We start from the raw sequence: 27,158 nt of genomic DNA, 5'->3' as shown, positions 1-27,158 counted from the left end.
TTATCATCTTAATCACCATAAAAACAAACAACTATGTCAACTCAGTAAAAAAAAATGGCATGTAAACACTCTATAGACAAAGCACATAGCTAACGCGACGTTTACCTTAAGGATGTTCGCTACTTTGTTTCGAAATAACAAGCTCTTTAAAAGACTTATATAAATTAATAGTATATAAATAACGTAACTAAAGAAGCAGAAAAAAATGAAGGGTCCGTAACCTTGTTTTCAAGATATAAGCCATTGAAAAATTTGCGGGAAATGATTCTCTCTAGATTGTTTATACCTTTAACATTTGCACATTTTTCTTTCAAAAACTTTGGAAAAAACAAGGATTTTATAAGATTTTCAAATATGGCTTTTTTAAACTATATGTTATAAAATTATGAAAAGAAAAGAAGGGGTTACCGGGCAAAATATTTATCAGCACTACATGGATAGAACTAGAGGACTCCGAGTATCTGACACTATATCAAAAACAAGAGTAGCGAACTTCCTTAATATCAAACTGAATAAAACTGTACGTGTATGAATCTTTTTAATCTAAAACGATTTTCAAACTGAACTGACATGATTTAACAAAACGATGTTCAAACTGAACTGAACTGAATTATACATATAGCGACTTTTAAGGAGGATACAAAATGTATAGTCAAAGTCATGGCCAAACACAAAAATTGATAAAACAAAATCATCAGTCTACAAAACACGAAAAGAAAGGTAAAGACTGAGCAACACAAACCCCGCCACAAAGCGAAGGCGATCTCAGGTGCTCCAGAAGGGTAAGCAGATCCTGCTCCACATGTGAAAACAGGTAACTTCTTTCATTCCTATTCAATATATACCGTTGTCCCTGTTAAATAAACCCCGGGTCCCAAGTATCCCTATGAAAATCATAGAAGATACAGAAAATCTGGCAGGACACACACAATTTGAAAGTTGTTAAATGAATCCTTATAGGAGTTTTTGCGCCTACTGACGATTTTTTACACCAAAATATATTTTTTTCTTTGTAAAGTGTGTTAGGTATGGGTCATGAATTCCTACACCTGATTCCTTAGATTCTTTATGAAACTATTGCAACAGGGTTGCTTTTGGTTTCCAGAGAACAAAACCAGTACAGTAATTTAGATGTGGTGATGCCACTTGTCCAAAAACATATTAAATAAGTGGTAAAATCGTAAAAAAAAATTTTAAAATCCAGATTTAATGACGCATACCATGCAGTCAAAGGTTTTAAATGGTAAAGAAGCATTACAGTTATGTCACATCATCGATCGATCAGGTATCACTCATTACCAGGGGTTGTAGTATTCACATAACTGGAAACGTTTAACTAATACGGTTAACAGATTATTACAATGTCCTTTTTATAAACCGACCCTGGTATCATTCCGAGACTCCCATATCTGCCCTGGTCGATAGCCGATGGCTCAGATGGGTCAAATGATGACGTCATGGGCCATGCGGAAAAGGAAATGGTCTAATTTATTGATCACCTATTATACAAATGCTTAAAATAGTGAAGAAAAAACATATTTTTAATCGACGTTTACAAAATCAGCAGGAGTCGGTTTCACAAAAAAACTTACGACTAAGATCAGGGGTCGGTTTCACAAAAAAAACTTATAACTAAGATTTATCGTAAGTATACTGAATTGTTCATGACTTACGATCAATCTAAATCGTAAGTTTTTTTTGCGAAACCGACTCCAGCTCCCTCGTCCGTCATTGTTAGAAACGCCACTGACGTCATTCATAACAGAGCACACTTATCGGTTGTTTGCCTGGGCAGAACTAATCGGTGATTTTCCCCGGACAGAATTATGACTAGAACAAATCTAAGTGTATATGCAAAACATAATGTTTGCGTTACAAATATGTGATAGTATATCACTACCAGGAATTTATACAGCGTTTACATGTAATTTAAATGCCACTACAAATACAGTACTGGTATAAAAAGTCATCAATCAGTACATTTCTTACTCATATGTATTCAGTACAATTAATTGTATGTATGTTTTCAGTAATGTTGAGAAAAAGTTGTTTTCAGTACTGAAAATATCAGTCATTTTTCAGTACAGAAAATTTCAGTCGTTTTTCAGTACTGAAAATTTCTGTTATTTTACAGTACTGAAAATTTCTGTCATTTTTCAGTACTTAAAATTCCAGTCATTTTTCAGTACTGTAAATTTCAGTCATTTTTCAGTACTGAAAATTTCAGTCATTTTACAGTACTGAAAATTCAGTCATTTTTAAGTACTGAGAGTTGTAGTCATATTCAAGAACTAATAAAAAAAGTTCTCGGTTATACTATCACAAATATCATAAGATGGTTTTGGATAAATACAAGTATTTTATTTTAAAATTCCGTCGCTGTATGTATTCTTTCATTTCAACCCATTAAGGCAACCCATTAAGGCATTGCAGATGATTCTTTTGATGAACTATATGGCCACATTCTGTATATGTGCCTGTTTCAAGCCAGGACTTCTAATTTTTGATTGTCGTTGTTTGTTGTATGTCATAAATGGTGTCATTCAATGCTTTTGGCGGAGATCAGGACTGGTTTTTTTACGATTAGTTTCGCTAGTTATCAAGTAGGCTTTTATAGCTCTCATGCGCTATGATTTTTTATGGTTGATTAGTGTGAAAAACGGAAAAGGAGCTGTCTTGAAGACAGTCAAATTCACATAAGCAACAAATACAAAACCATCAGACAGAGGTCACCATTACAGTTTTTCAATGTTTAGCAGTCCACTCCATGCAAGAAGCTCTGAATGGCTCCGATAAACAATAAAATAGATAAGGAATACTATCTAGCTGTACAGCACAATGTCAGAATATCGTTTGGTAAACTAAATGTATAACTACACAAAGACATATCTATGTCATGACTTTGTCCGACTTGGGACAGAGGTGCATATAAATGTGGAGGGGTTAAACAGATGTTGTCGACGTCTGACGTTGGACATTATGGTTATATATAGTATCCTTGTTCTGTTGTTGATAGTTGGTATTCATACCACATCTCCTTGTTTTTATGATACAATTAAAAATGTAGATTATATATGCAGTCGTCCATATCAAAACTGTTGCTCTTTAAGCAACAATGCATGGTCATAGCTATTTTTGACTAGGTACTTTCTTGGACCACTTAAATTGCAATGAAGTCTTTAATATAGTTCACGTGTCTCCTATGATAGAAAGATTTCTTCTGATACAATGACAGTTTGTTATCAGTAATAATTTCAAAGTAATTCAAAAGATAGTACACACATTTCAAGATCTTTTTATAGCATAAATCTTGGATCAAGTCAGGAGCCTGTAGTCTAGTGGTTGTGGGTGGTTCATTTCGGTCATATTTGTTTTTTTGTAAATTATTTTTTTATAAATTAGGCAGTGAGTTTTCTCATATGAATTGTTTCATATTTTTCATGTTTAAACCTTTTATAGCCGACTTTACGGTATGGGTTTGTACTCATTTTCTCAAGGCCGTACAGTTGCCTATAATTGCTTATATCTACTATTTGAACTTTGTTGGATAGTTGTCTCATTTGCAACAATAACCGCATTTCCTTATCTTTTTATTGTAATACACCTAATTGGCATGTTTGGGAGTTTCAACTTTGAAAAAAAAATGCAAATATAACGCTTTAGAATACTTTGTATTTCAGATAGCTCGCTATCGGTTTAAACAAGAAACCAGCAATACCAACATTGATATTTTCTATTCAACGGTAGGAAATTAGAACCTGAACTTTGCTTCTTTTTGTTCTTTGTGTGGTTTTAATATTGCATAACAATTTTGAAAGCAGTAGATTTTGAATGAAAAGCTGTCCAGACAAATTTTTAGGATAGTAAGGCAGAATCCAATTATAATACATAATTTGAATAAAATGCTTCGCTGAGCGCAGCCTGATACGACTGCAGAGGTCGAACCATGAACAGTTGGGGCAAGTTTGGACACAGTATTCAAGCTTGATACTGTTTGAATTTGGATTGTGATAAAATTTTTGACATAATATAGGTTTCTTACACAAAATATATGTGGTCAAAGATCTTAAAAATCTATTGCACAATACTGTGCAATTGAAGATTTCTTCTTGAAACTTTTCAAAAAATTTGAAATTTCTAAATTTTTGAAGAAAAAAAATATGAACCCCCCCCCAAAAAATTGGAAAAGAAACCTCCCCAATCTTTTTCAACCCCCCCCCCCCCCCCCCCCTTGGAGTAATTACCCCCAAACTCAATCCCATCCCTCCCTTTGTGGTAACGAACCTTATAGTACAATTTTAGAGAGATCCATCTACTTAAACACAATGGAAACTAGATAAATGCTTGTTTTTGGTCCCTTCTTTGCCCCTTATTCCTGCATGTGTGGGGCAATTACCCCCAAACTCAATCCAATCCTTCCCTTTGTGGTTTGGAACCTTGTAGTACATTTTTTAGAGAGATCCATAGACTTAAACACAAGTTATTATTAGGACACTTCAAAAATGCGTGTTTTTTGGCCCCTAATTCCTGCATGTTTAGAGCAATTACCCCCATACTCAATCCAAGCCTTCCCTTCGTGATATGGAACCTTGTGGTAGAATTTCAGAGAGATCTATACACTATAATTATACACAAGTTGTTGTCCGGAAACTACAAAAATGATTGTTTTTGGCCCCTTATTCCTAAACTATTGGTACCATAACCCCCAAAATCAACCCCAACCTTTCTTTAGTGGTATTGTACCTTCTTGTAAAATTACATAGAGATCCATTCACTTGAACTAAAGTTATTGTCCGGAGACCAATGTGTATTCGAACGACGACGACGCAAACGACGCAGACGACAACATCATAGCATTATACGAACCAAAAAAAAAAGTTTTGCGGTCGTATAATAAAAGGAAATATTAGTTAAATGCCCATGAAACAGTAACCCGTCTACCAAGGATATTTAAGTCCATTACTATATATAGTCTTATTTAATCGGTTTTCTTTATCTTTAACGTCACTACTTGTTACTAAAAGAGTGTTCAATTGCAAAAACAGCAATTTTTGTCGGTTTGTATGAAAGAATTATTTAAAATACAGACAAATTTTCTACCTACGAAATTAAGGTGAATAGAGCTATCACATGAAAAATTTCATTTGAAATTAACACGAATCGAGCCTTCACATGAATTTAACAGTTTCTGAACATATTTTAGATAATGCTCATCTAGTATACCTTCTATCTTTTATAATATATAAATTTAGAAAATAGATATGTCTTCTTTTTGGTAGTGAGCATGTGTTCATACTACCATTCTACATTTCTTTCTTGTTCAAATTTCTTGGTCCTCAACAATAATAGTCAGTCCTGTAAACTCCAACCAAAATTGTCTCAAATACAACATATAAGATGCAACAAGAATGCTGTTATGTCTCGCCTGCTTAACTATTCATGAATTATTTTATGTTGATAGTCCTGAGGATAAGGTTTTAGTCACATAAACCTAACATCAAAGATCCATGAAAATGAAGTCAAGGTCAGATAAACCAATCCAGAAAGATATGTATAGCTGACAATAATTACATACACCTAATATAGTTTTGCTATTGCTTATATTAAACAAGAAACAGACAAATCCATGAAAATTTAATATTGACCAATGAACCATGAAAAAATTTGGCCAAGAAGACTCGTGAGATGAACCCTGCCAGACAGACATGTACACCTTAAAATCATTTCATACACCAGATATAGTTAAACCACTGTTTATAGTAACAGACCAAAAAAAAAAAAAATAACATTGACTAATGAACTGTGCAAATTAGGTCGATGTCAGATGAAACATGCCAGACGGACATGTACACCTTACAATCATTCCATACACCAAATATAGTTGACCTACTGCTTAAAGTATCTGAGAAATGAACATTAAATCGTGTAACTTTAACCTTGATCATTGATCCGTGCCATGAGGCCGAGGTCAGGACCTATTACTAATAGAAGAGGGGCGAAAGATACCAGAGGAACATTCAAACTCATAGTAGATGGGAAAAAAACTGACAACGCCATGGCTAAAAAAGACAAAGACAAACAGACAAATAATAGTACACAAGACACAATATAGAAAACTAAAGACTAAGCAACACGAACCCCACAAAAAACTGGGGGTGATCTCAGATGCTACGGAATGGTACTGTAAATTCAGAAATTTTTGCGTGCATATATTATTGCGATTTTGTAATTTTAGACTAAAATACGATTTTAATTTTTGCGATATTGAGAAAAATGCTGTTTAAATCATATAAAAAAAATTTAAAACGCCAGTTTAAATTATTGCGATTATAACCATGTCGCATTTTTCGCAATAATAAAAACATCGCAATAATTTCTGAATTTACAGTAAGCAGATCCTGCTCCACATGTAGCACCCGTCGTGTTGCTCATGTTATTACAACCCCGGTAAATAGTCTAATTAGGTAGGTCACATAATTTAGGTGTGAGAAATTCACATAACAAAAAAAAACACTTATTTTCAAGCAGTCGATTAACCATGAAAATGAGGTCAAGGCCAACAGACATATGACAGACCTTCGGAATTGATAAATTTTTAAACAAATTACCTATGGAAAAGAGTCTTACTTAAAAATACAGAAATGAAAGATGTTAATTATTTTTTGAAATTTTTTTTAATCTACTAATAATATAATATTCTAAAAATAGTTTACTCAAATGCCTGTACCCATTGGTTGTCTCATGTCAAAAATACGTATTAAAAAAAATATGTTATTTGGAAAATTCTGTGTTGATATAGATTTTTTTAATTTTATTCACAACTTTTACAGACTCCTGACAATTGAGAGCATGCTACATGTATAGTGTATGAACTGCATGCTTCCCTTTTGATGCTTGTTTGGTGTTTTTTATCGATGGGTTACTGTCGGATTCATAGGCGTTTTTTGGGGGGCAGGGACCCAGTCCCCCCTTTATGGAGCTACATAAATGGTTAATGCATAGACTTTCTACATGTCCCACAACATGGAATGAACTCAAAGTTTGTAAAAATTCTTGTAATTTCAATGTTTTGTACTTTAATAATTTGTGGATTTTGACTTGCAAATTTTGTCACAAAAAGATCGCCAAACACACAAAGGGGGACAACTACAACAATAAGACATTTTGTCAGTACAAGCTTTATCGTTGATTCACAGGGGTTTGTTACAATTTGCCGGGTTTACCATCCATACGAACCCCGGGGTTTTTTTCGGGTTTTTATCGGGGTTCATATGGATAGTAAACCCGGCAAATTGTAACAAACCCCTGTGGTTACAACAACCGTTAAAGCACAAATCATCAAATGTAGTTTCTAGAGTGACGTCACTACGCGGGTTTTCCACATGCAATTCTGCATTATTTAAGGAAGTAATCAGAACTTTTTAATATAAAATACACATATTTACAGAAATAAGTGTATGTATTATTATATTAGACCCATTTATACGTTTATTTCGAAAAAAGTAACATTTCAACATACGTCCCTGTCAAAAATAAAAAACTATGGAACGCCGTTCGCGACAAAAAAAAACTAACATTTCTAAAATGTATACGGATTAAAAAAGCAGCACAAATCTGATATACTGCAACATAAAATATTAACTACTAGAAAAAAATAAATACATTAATCTAATCCTGATGTAAAAAACAAACAAATTAATACAAAAACGCAAAAATAACAATTGTTACATGTATAATGATGATTACTTCTTCCATAATATTAACTATATTTAAAAAAAAAATAAGCAAATTGAAAATTACCGAATTATTTTCTTTTGCAGATTGTATGGATGTATTGGATGAAATAAGCAAAAATAATGCAATATCATGTATGCCATAATATTAAGATCTAATCCAGCGGTGATTTATTAGTTTTAAAGGTAATGAATAATTATATGAAGAAAAAGCTTAGAAACCATTTTGGAAAAAATATTATTATAACAGATATTTGTGGGAAAATAAGCGTTGTTACGTTGAGAGATACAGCATTCTGTGTTTTGCAAGAGTTTTACCACAGACCAAAATATCAAAATCCAGACGATGAAAAAAAAATCAGTCATAGAAGCTGCTGCAATACTTATTAAAAGTGACATCCGATCTTTAAAAGGGGACAAGGAAAATTATCCATTGGCATCAGATGTATCATCACTACAATCACATTTAGAATACGTACCCGAGAGCTTAAGCTATCTACTAAAAACAATTTTTGCTGAAAAGGACTCTAAAATGAAAATAGCTTCCATTGGACAGGCAATAATTCAGGCATCAAGACCCCGTGCGCTTATTTCTCCTTTGCAAATTGGTCTTGGCATTCAACTTCACCACAATTTTGCTTTCCGTTTTCTGGTTTCTACTTTAAATAGCTTAGGATTTTGCTCATCTTATCAAGAAATACAAAAATTTGAATCCAGTGCCGCTTCAACACAAGGAGTTGACATCCCTGGCGAAATATATAATAGATTTATTCAATTTGTAGCTGACAATGTAGACCATAATGTGAAAATACTCGATGGCAATAACTCATTTCATGGTATGGGAATCATTGCCGGCATAACACCAGGTACTAAGCGAACAGCGCCTATTCTTAGAATGTCTGTTTCATCTGATGATATCAATTCAATAGCAAAGGTCAATATCCAATATAACAAACCTCAAAATGACTTTATGGCAAAGCTTACTTTTTCAGATCTTAGGGAATTAAAGGCAATGGACAGGACTGCGTGTCTTGATTTACTGTCACAGGTGGTGTGGCCCTTAAAGAATCTAACGTCAGGTTAGTCAGGGATTATGCAGATGATACATAAGGGAGAATACCAAGGCAAGTCAACCGTTATATTTCTACCTATGATAGATATCAATGCTAGCGATATGTCATGCATATACACGATTCTACTCTTTGTTTCAAATCAAGCACATCCTTACAAGAGAACACCAGTACTGACATTCAATCAGCCATTGTATTGGAAAGCCTTGACAATAGTTCAAAATGAACATCCAAATAGTCAGTTGAAGTCTGTAGTATTGCGTTTAGGAGCATTTCACACAGAAATGAGTTTCTTAGGTTGCATTGGTCACATTATGAGGAGTTCAGGGCTCCAGGAAATTCTAGAACTAATTTATGCACAAAATGCAGTTACTCATATGCTTAGTGGTAAAGCTTTAGCTCGTGCGATTAGAGGACACATGCTTGTTGACACAGCCTTCTTGTATATTAAATTTTCAAATTTTATTTCCCAGAATCGGAAGAAAATGAAGAAAGAAATATAAATAATAATTTTGACGACAACATCTTGACTGAGGCAGCCGATTTGTATACAGAATTGTTGGAAGGAATACTGTCCATATCTTCTGCATGTGATAGTGCTGTACTTAAGAGCATCGACGAAACAATGCACGAACCACTTGAAGTAATGAAGAAAAATCGAACCTCTAAATTATGGCTTCAGTATACAGAAATGATTAAATCCTTAGACAGTTTATCAAAGCAGAACGGTCTGGCGATTGGAAATAAAAAGTGTAAAAGATATGCTGTCATACTTGGCTGCCTCTGGTCACAAGTTATATACTAAATCTGCGTATGTGTATCTAATGACGATGCAACAACTTGAAGCAGATCATCCAGAAGTGTTTGCTGCTTTCAAAGATGGCCATCATGTAATGAGACGTAGTGAAAGATATTGGGCAGGATTGTCCTCAGATCTTATGATTGAACAAGTGCTCATGAGGAGTGTCAAAACAGCAGGAGGACTGACAAGTGGCGGTGGAATGGGTGAAAGTCAAAGATCACAGTGGCTTTTGTCAATGCCCGCTTGTGCAGACATGAATCAAGCTAAACAAGAGCTCACAGGAGTAGGCTACTATACAAGTGATTAGCATAAAGAAGAATAAACTACACGTCAAAAACGAGACAGAGAAGACATTATGACCATTCTTACATTTATAAAAGAATGCAGTCCATTCACTGGAGACAGTTCTCTGCGAAATATTGAAACTGGAGTAACAGCTGATAGCTCTGACAATTCAAAAGATGTGGGGACAGCGATAATAGAATCTCTTGTTGGACAAAACGTCAGTGACTACACTTTCAGGAACAAAAATCAAGTAATAACTTTAAATAGCAAAACTAGTATCAAAGTAGATGGTGAATTATTGCAAGTCGATCCACAGTTTCTCTTCCAAAAATGTACCACAGTAGCCAATGGACTCTTTGAAGACATATCAGAAATATTCAAATACGAACTCTATCTTCGTTATTTGACGATAATTGTCTACCAAGAGAAGCAAATAAGTCGATTCTAGCAGACGCTATTTGGGACTTTGATGGATGTGGATGTTTAGAAACAGGCACCAATGTTCACCATGTATTAGATGGAGGGTCTCTCATACATCGCATACCTTGGACAAAGGGAAACTCTTTTAATAGTATTTGTCAAGCGTATGTTGATTACGTTAAAAGACACTACTCTGACGCAACTATTGTATTTGACGGTTATCCAGATGTACCAACTGTGAAAGATATTACTCACATACGACGATCAAAAGGATGTATTTCTCCGAAAATTATTTTTTTTCTGCTGAAATGACCTGTAAAACTAAAAAGGATGCATTCTTGTCAATTCAAGACAACAAGCAACGTTTTATCAACCTGCTAAGTGGAAAATTAAAGGCAAGTAATTACACAGTAATACCTGCCCCCGACGATGCAGACTTGAAAATCGTTCAGACAGCAATCTCAATTTCGGAAGAACGACAGGTTGTAGTTATAGGTGAAGACACAGATTTGCTTGTTTTACTTTACTAACATGCCCTGCTGCAGAACAAAGACGTTTATTTCAAGTCAGAACCCAAGCAAAGTGTTCAAAAGATCCGAATATGGAACATCAAAAAGTCAAAGAAAAATTTAGGTGAAGCTGTCTGTCGGTTGTTGCCGTTTATACATGCATTTAGTGGGTGCGACACAACATCACGAGTGTTTGGGTTAGGAAAAGGAGCAATATTGAAAAAAGTTAAATATTCTGCTTACTTACAAGATCAAGCACGGCTTTTTCTAAAGAAATCAAGCAAAGCTGAGAATGTCAAAGCTGGAGAAGAAGAATGCAGCTAAACTACATAGCATGAGAACATTCTATCCAACACAAATTTGTATTGGAGAGGGACATGATTTAGATCCTAACCAATGGGGTTGGTATACATCAGAGAATAAACTGATGCCTGTTAGATGTATATTACCACCGGCACCCGAAAAACTGCTTAAAGTAATACGATGTAACTGCTAACAGAACTGTGATTCAAGAAGATGTTCGTGCCGAAAACATGGAATTGACTGTTCTGCTAGTTGCGGCGAGTGTCGTGGCATAAATTGTTCAAATTCGAGCATAGTAACACAAAGTGATTTGGACGAAATTTAGAATTTATGTTGTTGTGTATATCAAAATAATGGCAACAAGAATATGATTTTAAACATCAAAAACAGTCGTATATAAATAGGTTGAAGGACTATTCATGTCACTTTTTGTATGAACAATAGTATGATATAAATCACATTATTATAGTGGTAATGAGTTTTCTAATTTTAATGACCTTTCTACAGTGGTAAAAACTTATAATTATTAAATTATTGCAATCTTTTTATGATTAAAATTTTAAGCGCTTTTATTCATTGTCTCATGAATGTGTAGCTGATATTGTTTTTTCCTCTTCAACTTCTGTTCAATATATCTATAAATTTAGAATAATTGACTGTTAAAACAAACTGTATAATTGAGTCTTTTTTTTTTTTTACAAATTGAAGTTTAAGTACTCAATTCACATTTTTCATGATTTTTGGATGAAAATCTTATTTTTGACACGTATTATGTTTTTTGGTCATGAATTTACTTTTTTAAAATCTTTAATTGGCATTAAAATGCATTGAAGTGCACAAACACATTTCAGAGGCAGGCAATTCAATTTACAGTACACATCGAAGTATTATTTTTATTGACTAAAATATAATTAAAACATTCCAATTATTTGTAAGTTTTCAATGAAAATTTGCATTTTGACCCAAAATTATGGTCCAAAAATTTAAAGTTTGTCTTATAATGCCATTTATGTATATAAAACAATTAAAAAGGAACAATACAAAACCAAAACGCAAACATTTTCATTGATGTACTGACAAAAAAATTATTTAAAGCTTATTTCCAGTTTTGAGTGATTTTTCCATAAAAACTAACATTTTTACCCCAAAATGACGTATTTGACATACAAATACACTTTCTTGCACATACCTTTTCTTTTTAAATCAACGCCAATTGAATCACAAACTGTTTTAATGATTTTACTACAAAATAAACTAGTTCAAGCTTATTTTCAATTTTCGTGCATTTTTCTATAAAAACCTGTATTTTACCCCAAAAAATATTGTATTTCGGAACCTTAGATTTTGCACATTAACCTTTAAAATGAGACCAAATTTCTTTCTGTTGCAATTTGTTTAAGGTTGGGCTATTTTTATGACAGATTGATCTATGTCTGTTAAATTGCAGTATTGTTTAAAAGTACCCTCATTCATATAATTGCTCTTAGTACCCATGGATTCCTTCATACAATTGCATGTTATATCCTTGTAAGATGTTGATTCAATGATACAATCCTGTTATGCATAAACTGCATCCGACTCTTGGAATTCTTCATACTGTTGCTGCAATCTAAAAATAAAATTCAGGGTATAATTTTTGGTAAAATAATCATCAAATACTACCTTACCAATCAGGGTTCCCACTAAGGAATTTTTTAAGGCGAGTCCACAGATTTCGCATTTTTGACCTGTGCAAGGGTGAGATTAAGAATTTTTATTGCTTTATAATTTATCATTGCAAACTCCATGATAAAATAGAACAAGAAAATTCTTCTAACAAGTTTATACCAATTAAACACTTAATCAGATCTATGAATATTTCTTGTTATAAGTATAAACATTCATTTTATTATCAGTAAATTAAAATCATAGTTAATATGAGTGTTATACACATATAAAGTTTTTTTAAATACTGTATTTTACTGATAAATGTACTCACTTTTTAGGTCTGAAAACATTACACTTTTACACTGACAGCAGCAATTGCAGGTGAGACACAGTGTTCCGCGGATCCCCTTACAAATTTTTAAATCTAGATATCCTAATGATGATTTATTGTTGCCAAGTTTGGTAAATTAACTTGGCTCATTAGTATCAGAGGAGACCAGTTTTACAACTTTGAATAAGTTAACAGACAAGGATAACAGACAAAACTTGTGCGAATAGCTCACTTAGCTCTTTGGGCCAGGTGGGCGAAAAAAAATATGACAAAAATTTCTTTTAAATAGATTTTTATAAATGTAATACTTTCTTGTATGACAAAGGAGTTTTGTCACTAAGGTGGAAATTTGGTCCCAAATTAAGTGCAAGTTTAAGTTATCATCATTGACCTTAAATTTTACCTAACATCACAACTTACATTCATGTACATATATGTTTAAAAACTGGTGTTCAGGATAAAAGTTAGTTCACATTTGTTGAGTTACAATATCAACAATAACAAAGCATGAAGAAATTGGTTTATTTTGTAAAATTTCTTTCATTTCCTTGTTTTGCATCAACTTTGATAGCATCATTATGTATACATATTTTGAACATTTAATCTGCATTGAAAATTAAAAGTATAACAACTTAATTTTATATTTGGTGGAATTCTGTAAAGAAAATAAAGCTTCTCTAAATTTGTTTGCTGTTATTTTGTTGCAGTCAATGTTATAAAGAAAGTTCTGAAACATGAAAGGATTTCTGCAAAAAGATAGCCTTTTTTTCGTTCTTGTGAAATATGTGCATATATTATCATGTAATTATGACATCATAACATTAGATATATGAGCTGCATAAGATTAGAAATCGACCTAATGCAAATGCTTGTTTACATACATAGATATAAGAAGATGTGGTTTTGAGTGCCTTCCAAGTCACAATTTGTAAAAGTAAACCATTATAGGTCAAAGTACATTGTGCATAGATATTAGACTTTTGATTGATTTTGGAACATTCAAATATGAAATAAAAGATGAATTTTAGTCTGTTGTGTATCAACTCAATATTTAAACAGTTACACACTTTGCAAATAGATTTTTTTCAACCCAAAATAGGTTAACAGATGTCAGTGGCGGATCCAGAAATTTTCATAAAAGAGGCGGGGGGGGGGGGGGGGGCACTGACAGTCATAAGAGGGGGCCATTCCAGTCATGCCTCAGTGATTCCCTAACAAAATCTGAAATAGTGATAAGGGTAGGACCATTGATTCTAAAAGGGACTGGATGCTGGCAGATTTTGAAAATAAATATTCTGACAACTATTAAGTTGGAAATAAATAAACCTGACTTATCACACTTGAAAATATATATTACATCTATTCTGACCCAAAATAATGAAAACGTACAATCTTTTTTCACTCGCTCTGTTTGCCAAATGTACAAAGCATGTACATGTATACAATAAATAAATATTGTCTTTGGCAGTTGACCGGATGAAAGGGATTTAAAATAAAAAGTCAGATTTTCTTTGACTCTTTTCCTTCATAGCATTTTTCTTTTAACTGCTCTAAACATAACAATTTGCATGTTAATTTGGGGGACAGGCATGTAGTCTATGGTGTAAGAAAAGAATTAAAGAATAAAAAAAAACAAACAAACAAACTTAAATTTTTTTAAATTAATTTTTCACTTTTGTAAATGTTACATATTTATAATACTTATTGTATATTTGTGTTATTTTGTAGCAGTCCAATGTTTGGATTTTATACTTATAACTATCTTATATCATAAAACGGAAGACCCTACCCCCTTTTTCATGCTATTTTATTTTCATGTATTTATTTTGATTATTTGTAAATAGCATTTTAAAAAAAAATACATCTCTCTCAAATTGTTGTTTTTATGAATGAATTACAAAGATTATAAATGACATGGATCCTTGAACAATCAGGTTTTTTTACTGTGATATAACAACATAAGCATTGTGACATAAGAATAATATGGAGAAGTGTACTAATTTTAAAGTTGTTCATTTTTTCCATTTGTAAAGGGGCATATAAATCTAGAAAATTTAGTGACAACCCCAAAATTCAAACTTTATCTGTATTTTGTGGTAATAAGCATTGTGTACAAGTTTCATAGCATTTGGTTGAGGCAAACTAAAGTAAGAAAACGGAAACGAAAAATTCAGCAATTTTTCCATTTGTGAATGGGGATTAACTCTAGAACGGTTAAAGTGACGCCCCTAAAATTCAAACTTGATCTGAGTTTTGTGGTAATAAGTATTGTGTATAAGTTTCATAAAATTTGGTTGAGGCAAACTTAATTAAGAGAACGGAAACTAAAAATTCAGCTACTTTTCCATTTGTAAAGGGGCATATAACTCTACAAAATTTATTGACAACCCCAAAATTCAAACTTAATCTGTATTTTGTGGTAACTAGCATTGTGTACAAGTTTCATAGCATTTGGTTGAGGCAAACTAAAGTTAGAGAACGGAAACGAAAAATTCAGCATTTTTTTCGTTTGTAAAGGAGCATAACTCTAGAACTGTTAAAGTGACGCCACCAAAATTCAAACTTGATCTGTGTTTTGTGGTAATAAGCATTGTGTATAAGTTTCGTAACATTTGGTTGAGGCAAACTGAAGTTAGAGAACGGAAACCAACTTTGGGACGTACGGACTGACGTACGTACAGACGGACAAGGGTAAAACTTAATGCCCCCTCCGCTACGGCGGGGTGCATAAAAAAGAGAATCTATCAAAACATTACAAACATTATTTTCTCATACAGCTTTAAAACAACAGAAAATAAAATACTTGGGAACGAGACGGTCCGAGTTGCTCAGGGCCGACTTGTCTTGCACCCCACTAAAAATGTCCAAGTTTGAAAACCATATTCAACTTCATGGACCCCATACAAAACTAACCAAATGAAATGTGAACTACTTTGTTTTAAGTCGTAACTCTTTACCTAAAAGAATCATAAAAAACTCCAGATTCCTTGATCTGTTGATAGCTCTCAGTGCATGAGTAGATTTTGAAGTTGTCGTTAGCAAAAGATTCAACCCGTTCTCATTGCGGGCTTCCGTTGTCGTTGACGTCTGCGACAATAACGCATGTGTGTGAGTTGCCGGTTTTATTTCATTGATTATTCGTTGATTCATTAACCATGGATTTTGTTTGTCTAGTTTTAACAATCATCTTCTGCCAAATTATATATGTCTTATAGTCATCATAAATCTACATCTCATAAGCGTTTAAAAAAACCGACTCCGGACGCAAGATTTACGGATAGCGTCACGATGAAGTTTTCTGACACATGCTTAAAATATATTCTTGAAAACTATAAGATAATTATATATAGATCGAAGTACTGAAAAATGACAAAAAAATTCAGTACTGAAAATGACTGAAATTTTCAGTACTGAAAAATGACTGAAATTTACAGTACTGAAAAATGACTGAAATTTTCAATACTGAAAAATGACAGAAATTGTCAGTACTGAAAACAACTTTTTCTCAGCATTACTGAAAACAAACATACAATTAATTGTACTGAACACATATGAGTAAGAAATGTACTGATTGATGACTTTTTATACCAGTACTGTATTTGTAGTGGCATTTAAATTACATGTAAATGCTGTATAAATTCCTGGTTGTGATATACATAAAATTGAATGCTCTTATTTTGTGAAAACTTCGGGTTCATATAAACAATAGTTGTTTCTACAATATTTCATGTGTGCGTCCATGTTTTGTTTTTATCATCATAAGCCTGTATGTTTTTAATATCTAATCTACTTTTCAAGAGTGATATTTAATCACGACAGACATTGTCATGGTTACCACTTATAATGTTGACCATGGAGACAATTTCCTATCTTGTCATAATTGCACTCTCTTGAATTCTATCTATTAGCGTATGATATATTCAATACATGGAGTTCAATACACAACTTGCATATTATATAATTTCAGAAGGAAAATGTTTGATATCTATGAATAAAATAATTTCAAGTAAACGCTGTGAACAGAAATGAAGTAGTGTTCATTTCCTTAATAATTTTTTGTCAAATCAATGCTTGAAATGGTTTGTTTCACGAAATAATACATATTTATTGATGCATGTCATCAGCGATGGTTTCAAGATACCGATTCATTTTACCACTGAGGTGCAATTTTAAATATTGAAGAGCCTTTTTGATTATCGTATACTTTGGCCGAAAATTTCAACATGTTTTAATACAATCAAATATAATCTGCAGCTAAATGTTGAAGTCATTTTGATACAACATTATCAATTGTACATATGTTTGAAAATTCATCGAACGACATCACAAATCACAATAAACTATTATGTACCAGATATATAATATACAACTTTAGTTCAAACATAATTTTGGTCTTTCTTATTAATATCTTTCCTATATATCTTTAGATAAATACTCATAAATTGCCAAATTCTGTCAAACTTTCGGTTTTTGGTTATCGCCAGGCTTTTATAACGTGGACAACTGTTACAAATTACGTAGAGATTGACATACTTTTTGAAATGGTCCTTATCAATTCAGGTGATATTGGCACTACCTGTGTGATCTTAAAGTAAAATATATCTTTAATATGAATTCGCATGTACAAACGCATGAGTCACGCAATAGACACACGGTCTTCAAAAATAGAGAGGTGTCTATGCTATATACGTCAAGATCAAGAATGTCTTCAGCATTAAAATACATATAAGGTTTGGCTCCTTTCTCCTCTCCTTATTCACATGTTACCACTCACCCTTTGTAAAGCATGGTGCAATACAATTTGAACCGTTTATGTTGTTAATTCAAAAGTTCCCGGGTCCACTACTGATAAAGCTTAGCGAACCAAAATAGGCTTCTGCGAGTTATATTTTCCGTTAGAACAATTTATCTAGTCAATTTAAACAATAGCTGTCTTAAACGTTGCATAGAAAACGTGAGGATTATAATGTATGCATTAGTTGGATCATGGCATGATTAGGAAAATGAAAATAGATGAGGTCTTGCTTTTTAAATTTGAACTATTCATCAACGAACAAAGACAAAAATAATTGCTTACATCCAATTCATTTAAACTTTGGTGGAGAGTTGTCTCAATTGCAATCATACCACATCTCCTTATTTTTGAATGTATTTTTAAAATATTGAAAATAAGAAAAGTGTACGATGTGATTTTCCTTAAGTCAAAGGGACAACCACTGCGTACGAGTACAAAATCATAGTCTCCAGAATGAGAACATTCATTGAATGCAGAATCCAGCCTTCAGAAAACACATTTCACCTATCCAGTTGTCCTTTTCGATCCTCTGTGCTAACATAACCTACTCACTTGATCATTTGCTAAATATGTTATCCTCTTAAATGTGGCTGAAATGTTTTATCACTCGAAGTACGAAGCAACTGCAAGATAATTCCAGCAGTCGATAGATGAATGAAAATCTATATTATTTATTCGCCAGCCATAAGATCTATGGACGATCCAAATTAACAGTACGTCAGTATTTAGTGTAGTAGATACTTAACAAGCAGTTATCGATTAAGCTAGGGATTCGAAGTACTTCTTTATCGGTTCGGGTGCTGACTTGTAACTTAGAGGTTCCAGAGGAGTCAATGTGATTTTCTAGTGAAAGTCATGCTCTCCGTTTACAACAGTAGTACATCAACGATCATGACAGCACGTGTACTCGTGCGAATTGGGGTTAACAGTGTGTAAGTGGGTAGCTGTGTCAAGTATAATGGAATTATTGTAAACAGTTCTCAATCACAAAACATAATTCCCGTTATATCTAACGTATTTGAAAAACATGTTGCCAATCATTTTTATCTTTATCTGTCAAAATATAAACTATTACACGAGGCAAAATCCGGATTAAGACCAATCCACTCATTCCAAACAGCCCTTACCAAATTGATAGATAACTGGCTTTAATATATTGATGACGGCAATTTTGTAGGAACAGTTTTTCTAGATCCGAAACAAGCATTTGATCTTGTTGATCACCTCATTCTCTGCCAACCATTACATTAATACAAAATCTCAGATCATTCAGTGAAATGTTTCAAGTCATACCTCTCTAATAGAACACAAAAAGTGTGTTCAGTTAATACAGCTTCAGATTTCTCATCATATTAAAATGGGGTTCCTCAAGGATCCCTTACTGTTTGTTTTATTCATAAATGATATGACTTTAGAGGCATTAAATTCAATCATTGACATGTATTGAGATGATGCAACACTTCATACCCATGATATGAATAAGGGAGAGACAGAGAGAAAACTAAACCATGATGCCAACCCTATAAATAAATGGTGTTTAAACTACAAAATGGTAATAAATCCTTTTAAAACAACTTCTATGCTGGTTGCCACGAATTTGATAGGTCATAAACTAATATCAATACAAAATAGCAATAACATCTATTGAAACACAAAAGCTTATTGGTATATGCATTTGACAAAAAATTAGACTGGAAATTTCAAATTGATCATGTATTTAAAAGCATAAGTTCTCGTATTGCACTGTTACTAGTATCCAGAATTAAGAAATATCTACATATTAGTAGTAGACAATTATTCTATAATGCTTATATTCTGCCATTATTTGTTTTGTGTTGCTCAATATGGGGAAATTGTAATGCAGATGGAATTCCTACTGTAAATTTGTTTAAAGAACTAAAATGAATAAATCCAGGATGTATTTCTTACCATAAATTGATTCTTGTTCATTAAATTCTCAAAAATAAAGCACCTAATTAACTTAAAGAACTATGTTGTCCAATTATAAACCTACACAGCAGAAATTTAAGATCTTCTACAAACAATAATCTAGCGGTAGTGAGGCCTAACACAAATTCGATTAAAACATCATTTACATATAGCTCCTTTTTAGTTTACTATAAATGATATGTAACAACTCTCTAACTCTTTCATGTCTTTTTAACGTTTTTGTATAATGTATTGTTTTGTTTTGTTTTTCTTGTTCTACAGACAATCATTTACCATGAAAGTTTAATTATTTGTTCAAAAATTGTAATATCTGTAATACTTCTTCATGTTCTACAGTATGTTTTTTGTGAGGGCCTCAAGATAGATTAGTAAATGCTAATTGAGTCATTCTCTTTAAATAAAGTCATCCCCTTTAAATAAAGTCATTATTATTTACTGTTATTATTATTATTATTATTATTATTATTATTATTATTATTATTATTATTACACCTGGAATGAACACAAATGCAATACTTTGCTAAAACCTTACGTTACTAGAACTTTTTTTTTATTTCTTCTTCTTCAATCTATTTGAAATTAAATCCTTGAATTACTCCCGTTCTAATATGTCGCGCATCAAGGATCTAACGAAACCCGATAGAGAGGTCAAATTTTGTGACATAGTTTCATGAACTTTTTATTTGAATAACATTAATTTTTCGTCCAATCAGAATTGATCTCTTAAACGCATTGATGCGCGACATATCAGAAAGGGAGCAATTCAAGGATTTAATTTTAATTATAATGTTTTTTCTCAAAATTTAATTGACATTTACACTGGTTTTTTTTCACGCTAAAAACTTGTACAACTACCATGTTTTGCATTTAGATAAAGAAAAAGAAAAAACTTAAATTTATTCGCTGTGATAAAGGTTAAAGGATAATCACTTGCCTGAAATAATAATCTTATAATACTCCTCACAGATTATTTCACACCACAAAGCAGGAATGTACATAACTATATAAAATACATCGTTTTTTAAATGTTTTTGTTGATACACGATATTTTATTAGTCCAATCATGTTACCCTATGCTGGTCAGAGTAAATGTATTAATTAGGAAATATGGGATATTTAACATAACAGCAGTATAATATAGTTAGATCAGTTTGAATAAATGACCTTTTGAAAATAGCCTACTTGGTACATATTAATGGTCCAGAGAAATAAAAAGTCATTCTTAAAATGAAATACACTGAAACATTTTTGACGAAAAATTCATATAGTATTATAGATAGAGGCTGCTGGGAGTCTGAACCACTCGAAAGATGTATTTTGCCATGATATGAAATTTATGATTCTTTATTAAAACCAAAGAAATAAAAAAACAGAAACTTCCATCTAAGGAATATTTCTGCATAACTTGGGTTAAATTCCTTTCATCTATTCTTAAATAGAAATCAAAGCAGTATTTTCCATAGCGTTTCAATGTAAACTTTGATCTCTGCTGACAGCCTTTTGCATTTTTGAAGTAAGCAACACTTGTTATTGTCCATCACATGATCCCAGTTTGTGCCATTAAAATCTAGTCAAAATTTAGGAATGGTTAACATTTAAAGATACTAAGACATTGTAATATTACAAGTTAAAGTTGATGGCTCATTCTACATTTTTTTTCAACAACTTTTTAGTTGAAACTACTTACTAATCTCATGTCCTTGGCAACTAATGTGTTCGTCCCTGCTTTCAGTACTCAGCATTCTCTTGACAAGCTCTTGAATACAACTATTGTTTGGTTCAGATTCCTGTAAGACATCCTTGAATAAATGGAAGGTAGGATATGGTCGGTCAGTTAAGATATCCAGTAGAACCTTGTTACGTTCACGTTGTGTGGTTGGTTTGATAATTTCTTCTCTGTCCTCTATCATTAATATACATCTGGAAATCAGGTTATCTAAAACCATCTTGTCAAGTACTGTGTTATCTAATAAATCATCATAGTAACCAGTAAGTCCATGATGTCCATGATGTCCATGATCTGAAATTATTAAATCTTATGTTTTAGAATTATTTCAGAAATATACCCACGGAATCCCCTGCAAGTAAGTTGAATTACTATGTCTGTCTTTTATTTGCAATACTCTATTTCACAACCAAAAATAACTAAATTTAAGGGAATGTAATTGACAGTTGACATGTACAAATGTAATTTGTTCTATTTATTACAAACTGAATCACTTTTAACTGCCTACCCGACCTCACATGAGAGTGAAAAAAATTGAAAGGTTGTTAATTCACCAGTTCTTACATAAACTGTTTGTTATTTGTACGTAACAGTAATTGTACGTTAATCAGATTTTATTTCATTTATGTTTTGGTTGCATTTTGATTAAAAACTTTTCGTTTTTCTATCTATATTGATAAAATTGAGAATGGAAATGAGGAATATGTCAAAGAGACAACAACCCGACCAAAGAGCAGACAACAGCTGAAGGCCATCAATGGGTCTTCAACGCAGCGAGAAAATCCCGCACCCAGCTAGCTGTGTTGAAGACCCATTGGTGGCCTTCGGCTGTTTTCTGTTTTTTGGTCGGGTTGTTGTCTCTTTGACTCATTTCCCGTTTCCATCCTCAATTTCATTTGTGTTAATAGAAATATTGTTAATTAAAGGTTGACATACCACTTCTGAATCAACACCTATTTCATATAATAGACTTGACGTATAATATAATGTATTCTGTACATGGAATACCTCCTTATTACCGAACTGTAAATTCAACCTGTTGAAAATATGCCAAATTTTGACACGCCATTGAAAGACAATTTGTTATGCTATTTATCGAATATAAGCCCCTACCATTCAACGTTTTTGTTTGTATGAGTGGGGAAGAGAAGTAAATTGTTTGATTATGAATGTTTTTAAAAAAACTTATTTCATAAGAGATACAAAATAGTTTCCATTGAAAATAAGGAAAAACAAGAAAGATGAATGGTGCCTTAATGAAAGTACAATTACTTTTAAATACCGAAGTATCTTTTCCAATAGAAGGAAGTTGTAAAAAGTAAAATAACAAAAATACTGAACTCCAAGGAAAATTAAAAAAAAAGTCCCATATCAATTGGGAAAACAAATAAAACACATCAAACTAATTGAAAACAGCTGTCTTATATACATATATGGAGTTGTTTTCTTTCAGAACGATAGGTCATTCTTTCGAATAATCAACCCGGACGATACCATGTTTCAATGAAATATACTTCAATGGATAAAATAATGAACCTGTGTGAGGTCCTCATTTTCCTTGATAAAAATGCAAACTATAATTTACTTCAACATTTAATTTGTTTGAAAGATTGTTGTTGCCAATTGAGGATTTTTTTTTTAAAGTTCCATCTTTGATAGGTTTAACAAAAAGTTGTCGTTGACGCACATTTAAGTTAGAAACAAATTATGTGAAGCTTTGTTAATTTATCGCTACAATAAAGGGACATTATCATGTATGTAAGATGAATTCTGATGTAAAACTTTTAATAACACATTTAAAAGAAGCCATGCAGATTTAACATATTTGTGTGTAGGATTTTGAAAATCTTATTGATTCACACTGAATGGGAAATCATATTGTGACCTACATTTATTGATATTCGTTTTCGTGTTACATGTACATGTATCACGATTTCGTGCTGTCTTCGTGTCAGTTCTTAACTTGTTACATCTATATATAAATATTTGTACTAGTTCAGTGAAAATAGACGTCACACTAAACTCCAAAACATATAAATGAACTAAAATTGAAAAAAAACATACAAGACTAACAAAGGCCAGAGGCTCCTCACTTGGAAAACAGGCGCAAAAATGCGGCGGGGTTAAACATGTTTTGTGAGATCTCAACCCTCCCCTTATACCTCTAGCCAAAGTAGAATAAAGAAACACATAGCAATACGCACAGTAAAACTCAGTTTAAAGGAAGTCCGAGTCCGATGTCAGAATAGGTAACAAAAGAAACTGAGCAAAATGACAATGATACATAAATGAACAAAGGACTACTAGCAGTTACTTACACGCCAGCTCGAGACCTCAATTAAAATGATTGAAAGATTATGTCTTCATCATATGAAAATCAAGTACAATTCCTTCCGTTAGGGGTTAAGTATCAGACCATCATAAAATATATGAGAAGAACATAACCCGTACCATGCCAACAACTGGTTTTAAAATAAATATTTTTATTTCCGATGCAAAGACCCTATGAGTGAATAAATATTAATACCAACATATGCAATCCTTAATGACTTGACAACAGTATCGTAACTATATCCTTTCCGAATAAGTCTGTTTAAAGGTTTGGTTAGCTTTTGAGGTGAATGCCGACATTTTTGTGCTTTGTAAAGAATATTACCATAAAATATTGGATGTGAAATACCTGAACGTATAAGATGTCTGCATGTTGATTTATATTTACGATAACATTTTTATCAGTAGTAGTCAGCACTTTTGTGTTGGCATGAAATATAATTGATACATACCTTCTTTGTAAATGTACTGTTTACAAAATTGAGAACTATTTAAAACACTAAGCTTTTCCTACGCCAAGTAATACATTGCCTTAGCCGAATTCCGCACAACTTTTTGTACTTTTCGGGTTTAAATTTTCCTCAACTTCGATTTGGTCTTCCAACTATTTTGAATCAAGGGCCACTGATGAGTTTTATGTAGACAAAACACGCAGTCATAAAATTCAAGAGGAACGTTCTCAGACTCAGAATTCAACCAATCCTAATACTGGATTTAGCGTTTCTGTGCTCCAAGCACTGAGTTTTATGACCGTAGTAGGCCCGGAGTTTCACATTATAAGCCTGATATCTTTGATTTGTTTTACAACCAATGTGTCGAAACAACTGCTGGTGGACGTTTCTCTCCGATCACTTATGTATGACATATCATTATATGCAAAAAAAATTCTAAAAATTGAGTTATAAGATGTTGAATTATTCAAAATGCTTGGGAATTTCCGGTCTTTAATTCTGTTCAACTTTGTATTTGAGTTTACCTTCAAACTGTTTTGATTAAGGAGCCACTGACAAGTTTTATATAAACGAAACTTACTTCTGCCGTACCAAACTATAAGCCTGATATCTTCGATAAGTTTTTACAATTTTAGAAAAAAAGAAATGCATGCTGAAATAAATATGGATCCCATAGTTTCTACAATTGCATAAAAAATAGAATGTCAGATCACATTTGTATGCCATTCATCATAAATTAAACTAGTCTGAAAGTAAGTATAATTTGTCTTTTTAACATGCAGAGATCACGTTTTATTTGTGTGGGGTCGCTCAACTTTAGACAAAATATACGTTCAAGGGTCACCATATATCTATATCCCAGACAACCAGAGTTTTGAAGAAACAAATTACCGTTACATTGAACCACAATGCACTGAAAATCAAAATTCAAGTAGTACATTCCAACGTGTAATGCATGGAAAAACATCTGAAATGAATATTACCTTTGACTACACTTTGTGTGTATTTTTGTGTGGTGTCTTCTTTCGTATGGTATTTTTTCTTCTCGGATTTCTAAAAAAAGTGGTTGTATCAATTATTTTCACTTGAATAATTACTATTAATTTCATCTTGCCGCATCGGATAGATAAAAAATTACAGTGTTGTCATTTGAAAGGAACTAACCGTGTGTAAACAGAACAAGAATAGGCGTCCACAAGACACCATACCCTGCGCAGACTATATTAGTTCCATGTTTAGTAAACCGTGAAATATTGGTCAAAATCGGAATAGGGCATACATACAAAAGAGTTTACAACTGACCATTTGTACACAGTTTCAAATTAATGTGAGCACAAGCTATCCTAAACAGATATTCAATCTATACCGCCTCATATCTATATATCATCTGACATCAGGATATAATTAGTTTTTGCACATCGACATTATATGTTCAATCAACAGGATTCGAACTCTAGGTATCAATTAATACATTAATGACAAAACTGCATACAGTGTTTCATGCATCTTAAAATATTCAACCAACTAGACTTTTCTAAACAATACTACTCCTCCTGAGATGTTTAGAAGAGTTTTATTGAAAATATTGAAAAGGTATGTAAACAATCTTTAACCTGTACGGTCACACACTATTGCCTATTGAATTATTCAAGTTATACAGTTAGCTTATTCTAATAGAGAACACTGGGGCAATGCAGAGGAATATGACCTACATTGGCATTGTATAAATTTTTCAGATGTAAGTTAGTACTAAAATTCAGAATAAAATAATACCAATCTAAAAACAATTATATTGCGTACAAAAATAAAAGAGCAAATGCTTATAGACGATTCACCCCACTACATAAAATATTTTCGTGATTTATTATCATTTATATTTTAAATTATACTGCAGTAAGCAGTTGATATATGTATTTAACCTTAAGCATAGACATGCATGCATAATAAAGGTAAGATTTAAGTGACTGTGTGTTAAAAGATAGTACAATTGTGAGCGTGAGAAGCCTTTTTTCAGTAACTATATTCTTATATGATAAATACGCAATTAGAAAAACAAAATGGATAGTCTTGTACATATCATTCAATGTTTACCTCAAAAATTATAGTAAGGTGTTGAGTTTCAGGGTACTGTAAATCCTGACTCTTGAAAACAAATAAGAGATTTGAAATAACGTTTGTATTGCCGATAAGCATTTTTTTCGGCAATACATTATCCGTTTATATTTTGATACGATTTAAAATGGAACTTTTGATATTTCATAAATAAAAAATATAAGCCTTACATAACTTGTAAGTTCTTCTTTTTCTTTTGTCTTGATCTCTTGTGTGGATTTATTCAACTGTGGTACCTCGGTAGACTTCCCAGTCATTGGAAAGGACACTGTACCAGGCTTCAAGCTTCTTTGCGCTGGAGACGTTGTAGAATCATCAGATTTCTGTATGTAGCTAGGCACATGCTTATCCTTTCCTGAAAATGCAAATTAAAATGTCAAATTGAAACATAAGTGACGCTTTGTTATAATGATAAATATGCCTTTTTGCAAGCCCTTTGAAAGCTAAATTACTTGTAAATAGGATATGGATTGGGTATTACAATGAATACAGATTTGACCGCAAAATCAGTTTGTTTCTTGATATAAAATAGCTATGAAATAATAATTCATGGTTCACTAAGCAACCTCATATTTGTGCAGGGAGTTTACACAGTGTTAATTCAATTGTAACTGCCTTGAAGGGGCATTAGCTTCGGGTTATATGACCGTCAACAGTCTGCATTGGTCATCTCGATGGTTAATTAGAGGGCG

The 27,158-nt window shown here is 32.6% G+C and overlaps 1 protein-coding gene across 1 annotated transcript in view; it reads right to left on the bottom strand.

Annotated features, from left to right (window-relative positions):
• LOC127736725 (uncharacterized) overlaps positions 1–27,158 on the bottom strand; it is a 116,211-nt gene that overhangs the window by 77,161 nt on the left and 11,892 nt on the right. The window contains exons 4-6 of the mRNA XM_052247309.1: positions 26,637–26,821; positions 25,338–25,407; positions 21,533–21,865 (exon numbers count right to left, since the gene is read on the bottom strand). Of these exons, the coding sequence (XP_052103269.1) occupies positions 21,533–21,865; positions 25,338–25,407; positions 26,637–26,821 (588 nt within the window). The remainder of the gene's footprint in view (positions 1–21,532; positions 21,866–25,337; positions 25,408–26,636; positions 26,822–27,158) is intronic.

Source organism: Mytilus californianus, unplaced genomic scaffold, assembly GCF_021869535.1.
Source record: "Mytilus californianus isolate M0D057914Y unplaced genomic scaffold, xbMytCali1.0.p SCAF_36, whole genome shotgun sequence".
NCBI classification, from domain to species: domain Eukaryota; kingdom Metazoa; phylum Mollusca; class Bivalvia; order Mytilida; family Mytilidae; genus Mytilus; species Mytilus californianus.
The sequence above is the reverse complement of the archived record's forward strand: the minus strand, read 5'-3'. Positions and strand labels throughout refer to the sequence as shown.